Here is a 14,526-nt window from a genome sequence, read left to right on the forward strand (position 1 = left end):
AATACGTAACAGTCTGTAGACTTGTTCGATAAGAGCATACTCAAATTAGAGGTAAAACATATAATAATGAATCTTAATTAAAAGTTAAAGCCAAGTGATACTAGAGCATAGCATATATACCACGCGGCTATACGTCCGAAATTTAAAATTAAAAATTTATTCTACTTGTAAAAAACAGATTACTTCATACATATAAGGCAGACAAAATAATCATAGAAACAAAACATGACTAAAACAGCGTTTCACTTTTATTATGCATATAAAGAAATAATAAAGAGTAAAGAAATACATACCGGATAGTGCAGCCGCTCACAGCCTGCTGTCTCCTCTGGATGGTAGAACCAGTGGACTCGTACGGCCATCGCACCGCGAGCTTCCCACAGTGCCGCTATTCGTCCGATGTAAGGCCGGTCGGCGCGACCCGTTGACAGGAATACGGCTGCCTCTCCCACCTACCATGCACAATACAGAGAATATCAAACCAACAGTCTACTACTGCTACTAATTAATTAGGGCATGGAATTTAGAGACGTTTTCATAAGTATCCGAACTTCTTATTTTTCATATGTAACATAAAAATAATGTTAAGGGAGCTTAGCAAACATTTCGGTGCATGATTTACTCATATCATTTACCAATAGGTACCTCTCAAATATGTATGTCTCTGTCCGACATTATCATATTTATCAAATATCTATTCGATCGGATGTACCCCAAACCATTTTCAATTATTACAATGTTATATATATATTATAAACAATAAACATCCTTGAATCTGATCTAGCTTTGACCAGGATAACATAAGCGGCTAAGAGTAATGAAGTAACCACTCACATGTAAAATCTCCTCCCCGCGCTGTATGGCTCGGTAGAAGAGCTTGCGATGTCGCGGTCTGGCGGTGCGCCTGTAGGCGGGTCCATGCCACCGCCATAGCGCACCACCAGGCAGGAAAGCTGCCATTTTGCTCACACCGCCACCACCACCGTCGGAGGACGTCGAAGAAACTGTTCGACGTTTCGTCTTCTGAAAATTTTTGATGAAAAAGATTATAAGGGGTTTATAGTTATTTTGTAAATCTTCAAATTATGAAGATATATTGGATGGTGTCTATATTTATTTAAAATATATAACCTTATTTTTATGCATGTGGTAGTACTTTCCCATATGTTGATTAATAAAATACAATACTTCAAATATATAATTAGTATGAAATACATTTATTATTTACACATTATATTAAAAAAAATGCATTGAAATACCTTTTTATTTACATCACTAGTTGTGGCAGCAGCAGAAGTAGACGGCCCTTCTTCTTCCAATCCAATTCCACTATCTTTTAAATTGTCTTTTCCCTCGGTGTCTTTTTTCAAGGCAATCTTGCCTATATTACTAAAATCTAACACAGCGTTTTTAACCAAACTCTTCTTTGATAACACAGCTTTCTTAATAACAGTCTTCATTTTCTCTTCCGGAGACTTCTCAACTGCTATCAATGTTGATAATCTATCGTTTGAATCCACTGAATCTTCGTTAGATTTATTTGAATCTATGTAATCAGAAGATGATTTCTGTCTGTGATCATCGCCTGATGAACTTGAGTGATCTTTGCATATAGAATGATGTCTCTTCTTGTGTTTTCTGTGATGTTTCTTATGATGACGCCTGTGTTTGCAATGTTCTTCGCAACACTTATGCTTCTTCTTCTTCTTTTTGACATATTCCATCGATGTTGGATCCTCTTCGCTCGTTAATCTTCTCATTTTCTCCTTGCGATGCTTTTTAAGTTTCTTTCGGTCCCTGTGTCTGTCTTCTTCATCGTTCTCAACTTGTGGTGGGGACGGTTGCTGTTGTGGTAGGTCGACTTTGACCTCAGTGCTAGTAGATGTGGTAGACTTCTTCTCCTCAGTCATACTAGTGTTTCTTCTTCTTTTACCAAGTGTAAATAATGTGTTTTCATACTCTGAAATTATACAATTATATTGTTACTATAGAGATATAGGTATATAAATATATAAATAAATTTAGAAGAATACATAAGGTTAAGATATTCTTATGATAATAAATCAGAAAAGCGAATACATTAGTTTTCGATTGAAAGATACTTACCAACAACAGGATAATTCGGCTCCAAGAACCTGATATCTTCAATAGCTATCCTCCCTGAATCTCCATCATCGAACTCCACAGCCACAAACTTATCATCATGTGGGTCCGGCGAGGACACAGCCACCGTCCCTGGGTAAAGACAGCGGTACTGCTGGGACCAGTACGCGCATACTCGTGTTCCAGACGGTAAGTCCGTGACTGAAGCTGGACTCACTTCGAGTATCTGAAGAGTGTAAAATAGAATTAGTTCACTATTTTTATGTTTTTTTTTTCTTAATAAGTCAAGTAACAGATTAAGTTAACTTTAAAATAATAGCAATATTTATGAAAGTTTTTAAAATTGTAATTACCAATTCTGGAGTAGCATTAATCTGAAAATGTTGTGCCTTCGGAAACAATGAAATTAGTTTATTAAATGTTATATTTCATATCACGTTTATCATATATTAAATATGTGGACTTCAGATTATAGAAAAATGTCTTAGTATTATCCTAACAAGTTGAACATCAATATCAACACTACATTTTATATCATAATAATATAGTTTTCAAATATAAGTATAATTTTTACTTACAGCATCTTTCAAAGTTTCTTCTCTAGATAGTATGTGTGGTTTGTTCCCCCTTTCGCCGTCTAATGTTATGGCGTAGACATCAGGTGCTTGCACGGCACTCAGTTTTCCAGCGTAAAACAATCCTCCTCTTGCTGTCAGCACTCTTGGTGACGAATCCAATTTATCCTCTGTTAAAGTACACCTTGATATCACTTGTGGCTGTGTGACAGGTTCGGCCGGTGTAACTTTTGTCTCCTCATCCGTTCTTTCTTTAGACTTTGAACTCTTTCGCCTTTTTTTCGCACGACGTTTTTCTTTATCGCTATCACTTGAAGCGCTCGCACGTCGAATAGCTAATTCTATTTCCGAAAGATCGTCTCTTGAATGCTTCCTCGCTAACCGATCTACTTTTTCTCGATTTTTCTGACGAACCTCATTAAGACTCTCCATTGAGGAACTAGCTGATCTATTAAGGCCCCAATCATGTTCTTCCTCCTCTGAATACATCTTCACTATAGGTTCCGCTTTCAACTTAGGTCTTACTTTACTTGTCCTATTTATGTCCTCTCTAGAGGGTTCCCCTTTTGAATATAAAATATTGCCTTTCAATTTACCTTTTGCTAATAAATAGCCAACGAGACTGCTCTTGGACTTAGGTTTTTTAGCTACAATAGTCTCAGTAGAATCAGGGCTAGATACTTTTCTTGGTCGTCCCACCTTACGCTTCTTTGACGATCCTCTATCAGAGTCTGGTGAGAGAGCTGGAGTGCTCGGCGTAGGAGGAGTTGAAAGAACAGGTAAAGGTGGAGTCAGAGCATTTAACTGAGCTCGTTTCTCATCACACTGCCTTTGCAAGTCTTGTAAACGTTCTCGCATGTCTTTTTCGATAGCATTTACAAGAGCTTGAGCCGAAGGCACCGTGGACGAGTGTGAACAGCTAGACAAACCGCAAGAACAAGCTGTTACACGACGTAAGCTAGCTTCTAATTCACCTCCTTCCTCCCCTTCGTCGTCTTTCCGTTCCCGTTTATGTCGTCTCATCTTTTCTAACTTATGACGTAATCTGTCTTCTCTGTCACGACTCCTTTTCCGTCTACCTTCACTCGAGTCTTCTCTATTCCTGTGCTTTTCTTTCTTAGAGTCATTTGTTCTTTCTATTTCCTTTTCAGTAGGACTTAATAATGGTTCTGTTTTAATGAACGGTCGAGATGTTGAAGGTAAATTTGTTTGAGGGCTTTCTTCGACCTCTTCCATGAACCTTTGCTCAGCTAAAGCACATAATAACCCTAGACCGTCAAAGGAGGGTTTCCCTTGTTCTGTATTCGTTTCTGAAACTGGGAACTCGAATCTTCGGTGAGGTTCTACATCAGTGCGGGGAGGAGATTTTGGAGATGTTTTGATTAATATGTTTAATTTCGTCGACGTTCTCGTGTCTACGGTTAAAGGTGTAGAATCTAAGCTAGGCATATTACATCCAGGGGTAGTTCGTTCAAACTGTTCGATACTATTTGATAAAAGCTCCAACCCACTCACGTCAACTGGTGGTCTTGCTGGTAGTTGCGGTGGTGCAGGGAGTGGGGTCGAACTCCTTGCTGTGTCTATAATTAAGTCATGAGAGCCTCCACTGTTTGAGTTATTGTCTATTGACTCGTCTCTTTCAATTGCATCAATCGCTTTTTCTACTGCACCAACTACATTCGAAGCGGCAAGACCTTCGGAAGATGATTCTTCTGCACTATCAATCGGAGGTAAAGACTGCATATGCATTCCATTAGACTCTTCAGGGAAATGAGCCACGCCCACGCACGCCACCTCTCGCTCGTCTTCATCAGCATGATTTGGCGATTCATCTTCATCGTCAATATGATCTGTTTGATTTGAAGCATCTCTGTGTGCTGGGGCTTCTGGAGCTTCTGGAGGCGGCGTGGGTGGCGCCGCGGGTGAGGTCGCTTGACTTCTACACGCTTGTTCCGAAAAATCGGGTTGATAGTACAAATGCGTCGTTAGCATTGGCTGTTGGACAGGTTCGGGGGCAAATGTAGGAGGTTTCTCTTGAGGCGGTTCGGGTTCGATTTTTATTAAGGTATGATGTGGAGTAATTAAAGGTTGCATGATTGGTTTCCTTTTATCAACTGAGTGTTGAGGATGTTGCTGAGGCGGCGGAGCCGGGGCGAGAGTGACGAGTCGAGTGGAATGGGTGTGCGTATGTTGAAGGGTAGCGGTAGAGGCAAGAAGATCTCCCGGTAGTAGTTGGAGGTGATGTGAAGGGTGAGGGGCCGGTGGAAGTAGCAGAGGAGCGGACGGATAAGGAACCCCACCCCAGACTACCGCGTGGGGAAGGTCTGGCGGCGCTGGCAACAGCAGGAGAGCACCCGATGTGGGCTCCCGAACCAGCTGGAAGCCAGACGAGACGCCACCACCGACCGACCCCACGCCCACGCCTCCAACACCACCCACCATCATACTCTCCATTGACACTTGCGCTGAAAACAAAAAATATTTGTAAGTCTTACAGTTTTTTGAAATAGCATTAGCATTAGCAGCCTGTAAATTTTCCCACTGCTGGGCTAAAGACCTCCTCTCCCTTTGAGGAGAAGGTTAGGAGCATATTCCACCACGCTGCTCCAATGCGGGTTGGCGGAATACACATGTGGCAGAATTTCGTTGAAATTAGAAACATGCAGGTTTCCTCACGATGTTTTCCTTCACGGCCGAGCACGAGATGAATTATAAACACAAATTAAGCACATGAAAATTCAGTGGTGCCTGCCTGGGTTTGAACCCGAAAGATGCACGCGTTCTAACCACTGGGCCATCTCGGCTCAATCATCGGTTTTTTTAAATCTTTATTAATAAATAGCTCTGCAAGTTTTAGATATAAATTCCTACAATATAATTTATATAATTACGACTAAGAGTGGCTGAGAATGTATTGCAGGAAAATTAAATATTAATCTTCCTTGATAATATACCTCTCACCCATAGTAAATACTACCTAAATTATCATGTTTAAGCACTGCTTAGCCAGAACAAATAATTTAACAACGTAACTATCCTTATCAACCAATTATTTTAAAAGAAACTTCAAAGGATTATGAACCTTAGATAAATATAGATAAGAACGAAAAACATAATGACATAATGAATCTATAAATACCACGTGAATTATAAATTCCTAGTAACATGGTGCATTACCAGTTCTTTAAGAGAAGCGACATTTGTATTCCATCTTCACGCTTCCGGCTTCAGGGTCGCGCGGGAATGTTGAAACATCGGTGGGAATTAAAAGATAGATTATTAAGATTCTTGCTTATTTTCTATTAATTTATTTGAAACCCACCAGCTATTTGTATACAAATTCTCTATTTTTTTAATTATTTAACTTCCTATGTCGCTTTTAAAAATTGTCGTCTATTTGTTTTATTTTGTGATATAAGTCGGCGGACGGTCAAATGGGGTGCGACTCGGTAGTTACCACCGCCCACTCATCATTAATTGAATCGCAAAACATAACTTTGTATTGCTGTGCGTCGGATGAGTGAGCCAGTGTGATTATTTATATACATAAGCATCTCAGGCTCTGAATTTTCACTTGACGATAGGTGCATGTACTGCAAACATCTATAGGTACTAATATTATAAATGCGAAATTAGTTCTGTCTATGCCTGATGCTCTTTAACGCCGAACATTTAACCTGCACCAAAATTGAAAAAAACTGGTACTAAGCAAGCTTGAACTGCAAGGAAGGACATCGAAATTGTATGTTTAATAAAAACCGCGGGCGACAACTAGTTGTTTATTTGTAATTTTTAAGGTAAGGTAAATAGGTACCTAATAGGTATTAGGTACCTATTTAGCTACGGTGTTTCCATGTAGTCGAAAATAAAAAGTAAAACTAATTTTAGCAACAACACACCCCCTATTCTTATAATACACATAACTCATCAATTACTCCGAGCACAGGGAACGCATGCGACCCGAGAGATTCACCAAGGCGTGAAAACAAAATACGAAATACGATAATCGTCGGTTAATGCCATAATGAGTGGCGACGCATATTCCACCCACGTCCGCACGAGTTAGAACGAGATAGCAATACATAACACACGTGAGTTAGAGAGAGATAATACTATTTTAAAAAGGTCCCAAAAATGTTTTTAATCTTTCGAATTTCGAATTAAAACGAATGACGCGTCGCATACGAATCGATTTTTGTAAACGATTGTTTCTCTCTCGATAAATTATTAATGGTTTCTTTTTACAGACCCGATTTGAGTTTAATCGTATCACATTTTAGACATGAAAGGATTTTCAATTCGATGACTCGGATGTTAACATGAGAATGTGTGAAAAAAAGACCTACAATCATTTTGGAATTAACATAGGTAGGTTTTTGATTCGATCCCTTGGTTTATGGTTTTTCTTAGTATGAATAAGTAGATTATAATGACAATGTAAATAAATTTTAAATTTGACCTCTAAACAAGGTAGTTAGTACTTTAAACTAATACCTATCTACTACCTAACTGCCTTAAACTATTAAATAAAACTTTATGAAGATAACAAGTAACCCGTGTTACTCGTGTCTATAAATAGGACTTGTATTAAAAATAGGTAGGCTGCGAACATTATTCTACCTCGTTGATCAAGCGAACAGGCGACTGTTCTATCTAGAAATACCCAATTGTAACCCAAAATTTGGTCGTTACAAATGTTTATATCTCGAAAAACGAAATAATGAAAGTAAAACAGCGTCTGTGTTTGTGCGCACACTTGTGTGCCACGTGTGTGTGCGTGTGATTATCAGATAATCAAACAATACTATCCTAACTGCCTATTAACGCACGTTCATGAGTCTTGTTGGGATCGATTACTTGGTGGTAGGGCTTTGTACAAAACCGTTAGGGTAGGTTCCACCCACTCATCAGATATCCTGCCGCCAAGCAGCAATACTTGGTATTGTGTTCCGGTTTGAAGGGTGAGTGAGCCAGTGTGACTACAGGCACGAGAGTCATAACATCTTAGTTCCCAAGGTTGGTGGCTCATTGGCGAAGTAAGTATGGTTAATATTTCTAACAGCGCCAATGTCTATGGACGGTAGTGACCACTTAACATCAGCTGGGACATTTGCCGGTCCGCCTAACTATTACCTACATAAAAATAAAATCGTCAGCGAATGTCCTTCCTTGGGGTTAAAGCTTGCTTCATAGCAAGTTTCATCGAAATCAGTTCAGTAGTCTAGACAACGCCTAGGCGTTAAAGAGACTCCTCTTACTTACTAAAAAGTAACTGTCTGTTACTCAACAGACAGTTACTTTTTAGTAAGTATATAGTATATAGGTATTAGGTATACCTACACCTATGCGTAGAATATGGATGTCTAAAAATTGAAAAGAAGCCAACACTTTTGGATATGTACCTAAGTGTAATATTTGGGATGTAATTTGATCTTGATTGTATCACTGGCATTTCACTTAATCCCTTAAGTAGGAAACTCAATACGGTTTTAGACCTAGGTCTAAATGAGATTAAGATACTACTGTTTTTCACTTATAAATGCTGTATCTACCTGGATAAGTAGGTAGGTACTATCTAACTATACCTACTAATATTATAGGTAAATAGGTACCTACGTAAAATTTGTTTGTTTGTTTTTGGGGGTTAATCTCCGGAACGAATGTACCGATTCTTTTTTTTTTTGTACTCGTAGAGTTACTTCATTTCCGAAGGCTATAGGGTATTAATTATATTTAAATTATTTTCTTTACTAATAAGTTGCACTCATACGAAGCCAAGGCGAGTCGCTAGTTAAATTTTTTAGAGCTTAAAGTTAGCATGGCTTAGTTCGTTCAAAAATAATACTAATCTGGTAGATTTAGCGATTGTGGAAGTTGATTCGTTTTCGTAACAGTGAAATAAAACACTATCTTTAACATAGGTAGCCAGTTCAAATCCAGACAAGCTACAATGAGTTTTCGTTTTATTAATATTTAGACACATGTCACACGACGCGAAACGACATCGTGAAATCGTCATGTGTAGAAAGAAACTGTGCCAAGTGTATTTTTATTTATTCATTGCTGAAAGGCGGAACCACCTTAGATATAGTAATAGTCAACCGAGGAGGGCAACCGAGGCCCTCACAAATAAAATACCAAATTCCGATGAGTTAACTTTAAAGTTAGTTTTAATGTAATGTAACATTACGATTATACTAATTACTGTTTTATAACTTTCTGATACAAAGTAAACATATTATTCACAAACCTTACTGACAGAAATGAAAATGTTTAAAATAATTTGTAAAACAATAATTAGGGGCCTCCACTACTCTGTGCTCCGGGGCCTCTACTCATTTGTGGCCGCAGGGCATCCAGGATTTTAAAGCCGGCTCTAGTATCAAATATAGGTAAGATGTTCCTTTCAGTCTCAATGCGCCGCGAACTATGAGCTGCGGATAACATTTTTTGCACCTAATGTATGTCATAACACTGGCTAATACCTTCTCTTGGCTATCCTTCCTAAAGTATATTATATAATATTTAAGTACGTAAAGTAGATATACTTATAGTAGGACCACAGGGGGTATAGGTATTGAACCCACAGTGGAGTAGCATGAAGGCAGTTCTAATCTTTCTCGCTGATCTATACAAATGTTTTGTCATACGTACGATTCGTACTTTTTGTAAGTTTAATCAAGGATTTGAGTTACTTTATGCGTTAAAAATTACCTACAAAGATTTTAGTTTCATTTACTGCGTCATAGTTTAAGATGATGAATTGCTTTAAGCTTCATCTGTCATCATTTTTCATCTTTAAGTTTCCTTGCGGACAAAAGCATAGGTACCACCTAGTAGAGTTACGAAAAACTTTAAAACTTAAAATAATCAGAAAATACTTTTGCAATATTTATAACCTACCTACATGAAGTAATTTTGGAGGAGGCCTTTGCCGTAAGGCATACCGAATTAAGAGACATTATTTAGTAGAAATATTTACTTTTAACGTAATTCCTTTGTAAACTTTTGTAAAGTGTAAGTTTCGGAAATAAAAGGCTCTATTATTACATGAAGTAATTAAATGTTTTTTGTTATTTTAAATTAAATTTTTGGTATTTCAATTAGGTTACTTACAAAAAAAGTTTTAAGTTAGCTATATTTATATTAATTATATATATTTTTAATAGATAATAAATAGTTACTTATCATAATAATTAGTAAGCACCGATCGACCCCTCCCCGTAGTTACCATCTAACTGTAACATCATACAAATTCATCATATTTCATAATTTTTTTCTGGTCCGATACTAATCGCGTGAGGTGTCAAATTCGTAACCGTAAACTGTTAAGACTAACTATAATCGCCAGTAAAAAAAACAACAAACAAAAGCACTAATTCACAACACTAAAAACGTGAAAGGCGGACACCAATCAGATCCCTCCTTACGTAGCGAGCTCGTTTCTCATTGGCTGAGACGTTTTAGAGGCGGAATTTAGAAGGCGGTGGCCTGATTTAGGGCCGTCCATGAGTCGAGTAGAGTTATCGATAAATGAGTTTTTACGATTTTTTTTTGCATGTTTTTTTTCGGATGATGGATAATTTATGGGTTGGGAGTGACATGAGTTCCGCTTGGCGTGTGGGAAGCGATTTAGCGGGTGAGCGATGGAATCAGTCGTGCGGTTGGTTTATATTTAACTAGACGTTGGCCACAGGTTACATTTTATAAGTTTCGAGTTACTTATCCTTTGTCGGTAAATAAAATATAAGGTCATGATTGTATCGTGTTACATGTAGATTATGCTAATAGAAAAAACTTGGTCGAAAAGTTGACTATCTCGGTTGATTTCCAACAAAAATACTTCTTTTTATTGATTAACTTTTTATACATTCAAGTTGTACATAAAGTTCGAGTTAAATGAAATAACATAAAGCATTTGATTGATTGACCTTACAAATATTAAATATTTCTCATGGATGTCATAATGTTATTTTCATTAATTAAAGTTATGGTATTTAAAGGCGTTACGGTATTTTAAGATTAAAACTTTAACTGATTACTTTATAAATATATTAGACCGATGTATAGATTGACCGCAACGATGACTTATGACGACTTTATATATCACCAAATATACAAAGGTTATCTCTTATTTATTTTGATAGGAGTATTAGAAGCCTATTTGATAAAATGTTTATTTTAGTTTTGTTTTTAGTTTCAAATACTTTTTACTGTGTATTTGTTAACACGTAGTATCCGGCGTGTGCATAAAAGAAATCACAGATTGACATAATTTATCTACTTAATAATTTATCGTGATACTCATAGCTTGTTTTGCTTTTTTTTAAAACAATGTCTGGCTGTATTTCAGTTTGACATTCATCCCATCTAAACTACTTTAGTATTGGCAAATACTTGCACGAGCAACATGTGTACTGTTTTTATCATATATATAGTTTTAGATTTGAGGTGTGAACATTATTAAAATGAAATAATTCAAAGTTTTAAAATTTTAATTTCTGATATAAAGACGACAAAAGAATAATAAAAAACCACAGCATAAAAATAAAAAGAACCATTATTAAATTTCTTAAATAGATAAACCAATAATTTATGCAAAAGAGAATAAATAAAAAATGGTCTTTGTCCACGAAATAACCACAGGCGCACGCTAGTTCATTACGGAACAAAACGAATCTAAAATAAAACGAATCGTTGAAAGAAACCGGTGGCCGTAATAAACGGGATCGAGTGTCGGCTTAAAAAAAAATCAACCTTTAAAAAACAAATTAGACCGAAAGTGGTGGGAGGCTGATTACATCATTTATAGTCGGTCAAATTACACGCGGTTATGCGAGTTTGTTTGGTTTTAGATGGGATAAACTGCGTATATATTTTCTCATATATTTATAACAAACAGGTTTACTAACGATTCGAATGGATATTACGTTCATTTTAAATTCTTACTTTACATACTTACAATATGAAATTTAATTAATTTAATCTTTGAATTATTCGTAACGGCATTTTAAAATATCTTTAATCTGACAATCCTGAACGAAAAATAATCGATTACTAAAATCGAGTCCGTCCGTATCAGAGAATGAATGACGTAAACAAACATACCGAAAAACCGGTAAAAGCAACGGTCGAACTCAGTTGCAATGCCGCTACCAAAGCGGCATGACACCGCAGGAGGTGGCATTCAACGTTGTGGCGCGCTGGCAACGCTAAAACGGCGCTCTCGCAATGCAGTTGGCGCGTAGTTACCAGGCGAACATGAATGCGTGGGAGGTGTCTTACCGGGGTACTGCCATAGCGGTGCGGGGGGTGCGGGAGCGGGTGTAGGCCACGCCAATGGGGCGGAGCGGTCGTCACAGAGCACGTTAGCCACGCCCACCGTCATGGCCGCCTGCGCTGCGTCTGCAATGACAACAATATGACGTTTAATCTGTATCGAAGGGCATAGTATAGCTGATTGTAACTATTAAAATGATTATATTCAATTGAATACTTTATATTAGTAACAATATGTATGGAATTATTAGTTATTAAAAAAAAAAACATCGACATACACAAAATAAGTATACATATGTCATTGCGTCGATCTCCTATAAATTTATAAAAAAAATTGTACCTACACTCGAATTTCATTGAACATGACTACGAAATTATTATTTAAATGTATGTAGGTACGATGGGTAGGTAGGTAGCACACGTAATTTATCTTTCTATCGTTACCTACTATAAAACATATTGACTGGTGTATCATTGACGGGCCGAAAGATTCTGAAGCATCTGCTATTATCTTCGTATAGTAAAATTAATGAAGCATCCTGCTGCGAAGAAATTTTTGATAATTCTAACAGCAGATTATCGGAGCGGTTTAAATATTGTAGGTACCTAAGATCTACAAATATAAGTATCTAATCGAAATCAAAAACAAGTTAGAATTAGAGCCTTCCTAATTTGTAAAACACGTATCTAGGTAATCAGAATGATCTTCTAACGGAATTCCAGCTACCGAATCTATGTCTATGATTATCTCAAACTGCACAGGACACTATAGCGCACGAGTAGGTTTACTCAAACGCAGATGAGATCTCAATGTTATTGGGAAGGCAGTCCGAAACCACCGCAGAGCGACAGATGTCAGGACTAAGGGTTTGATGTGCTTCCCAAGAATTGCGAATAAATTTGGACATAAAAATCGAACTCAAAATATTACGATCTACTTTAAGGTATAGCATTTCGCCAGCTAATAACAACGAAACAGGTCAATATGATAAATATAAGCTAAGGTTTAATTGCAAGTAAAACCAAATGCGTAACCAGATTATTAAGTTAGATAACTTGGTATAAATTTCATGTTTAAAAATCTCTTCTTAGAACATTTATTTAATTAATTACTCAGTGGGTTCCGTACAAAAATAAGTAAAAATTATATTTTAAATGACTTGAATTCAATATGAACTTTCTCTTAGTTAGTTATTTAAAGTAAAACTAAGTTTTCACTAACAAAAGAAACTTTGTATTAAACATATCTTTAGTTGAAAGAAAGAAACGCTAACGCGCCAAAATGATAGTTTTGAAAAATGAGGTGTATTTACCTTAACTTTAAATCTCATTTTAAGAGTGTAATTTTGGCGCTTTGGTCTTTCTTCCTTTCCACTGGCGATTTGTTCATATGAGACGAGCTGAGAGTACGTACAACACGTAAATCTTAACAGATCGCGTGTTCATTCTATCTCGTGATCACATTAAAGCAATCTTCGTTAGGAAACCTGTCACAAGTGTATCCCTCTCTAACCGCAATGAAGCAGCGTGATGTCGTCAATTCCAAACCTTGAGTACCAGGAGAACAGTGGGCCTTATAGTACTCACTACCTAAGTACTAACTACTTTTCAAAAAGTATTTACCAAAGTAAATGACTACGGAACCATTTCGTGGGCGTAAGCACGCTGTTAACCTGTTCCACTCATTATCTTATTGCTAAAATCTTGCTTTAAAAAACATAATTGCTTAACAGAGTGCAATTACAAGCAGTCTAGACGAGACTAGACCGATTTAATCTACTTTTTTTTAATTTGATTTGTAATCTACATATGTAACTTAGGTGAATTATGTTTAATTTATATAAGTGTAAGAGTTGTATATTAATGAAAGAAAGAACTACATATTTTATTTGTAACGAGCACACTCGGTACAGACAAAGTGAGTATTGTCGTATAATATATACGGAGGTAAGTATATAAACACGCCTTGGCATATATCAACTACTTAAGAAAAAAAGAAAAAAATATGTTTAATAATAATATTAATCTATTTATTAATATGTAATTATATTAACTAACAAATAAAACTGGCATTAGGCAATATCTAATAAGATATATAGCTAGTCTAATATCAGCTGCTCGCAGTTTCATCCGGGTTTGGATGAAACGTGCCTATTTCATATTCTTACACCATACCACGTTGGTGACTACATCATCGATAGAGATCTTAAATTATCTACAATATTCATTATGGTTTCGTGAAAAAATTGGCGTTTTGAAAGTCGGTGATATTGTTATCGGAACTATAGAAGTAGATATTTCTAAGCTACTAGTGTAGGTAGTATATTCAAATATATATTAATCAAGAACTGTTTTTAGTGCATAGCAGATCAAATGCCAAGGAACATGTAATTCTAAGTATATTTCGATTGGATTAGGATAAAGCCTTCTCCAATAAATATATTTTCTAGGTCTAGGTCCTATCTAGATAGATTAGCGCGATTCATACAAACAATTTACCATATTTACAAGTTATGTGAAAGTTATGTTCACAGGAGAGCATAAAAAGTCATAAGATAATCGTTAAAAG

At 36.6% G+C, this 14,526-nt stretch overlaps 1 protein-coding gene across 1 annotated transcript in view; it reads right to left on the bottom strand.

Moving 5' to 3' along the window:
• LOC125066091 (protein winged eye) overlaps positions 1 to 14,526 on the bottom strand; it is a 101,813-nt gene that overhangs the window by 2,423 nt on the left and 84,864 nt on the right. The window contains exons 8-13 of the mRNA XM_047674018.1: positions 11,964 to 12,083; positions 2,682 to 5,143; positions 2,107 to 2,329; positions 1,260 to 1,960; positions 835 to 1,023; positions 294 to 452 (exon numbers count right to left, since the gene is read on the bottom strand). Of these exons, the coding sequence (XP_047529974.1) occupies positions 294 to 452; positions 835 to 1,023; positions 1,260 to 1,960; positions 2,107 to 2,329; positions 2,682 to 5,143; positions 11,964 to 12,083 (3,854 nt within the window). The remainder of the gene's footprint in view (positions 1 to 293; positions 453 to 834; positions 1,024 to 1,259; positions 1,961 to 2,106; positions 2,330 to 2,681; positions 5,144 to 11,963; positions 12,084 to 14,526) is intronic.

Source organism: Vanessa atalanta, chromosome 8 (assembly GCF_905147765.1).
Source record: "Vanessa atalanta chromosome 8, ilVanAtal1.2, whole genome shotgun sequence".
Taxonomy (NCBI): domain Eukaryota; kingdom Metazoa; phylum Arthropoda; class Insecta; order Lepidoptera; family Nymphalidae; genus Vanessa; species Vanessa atalanta.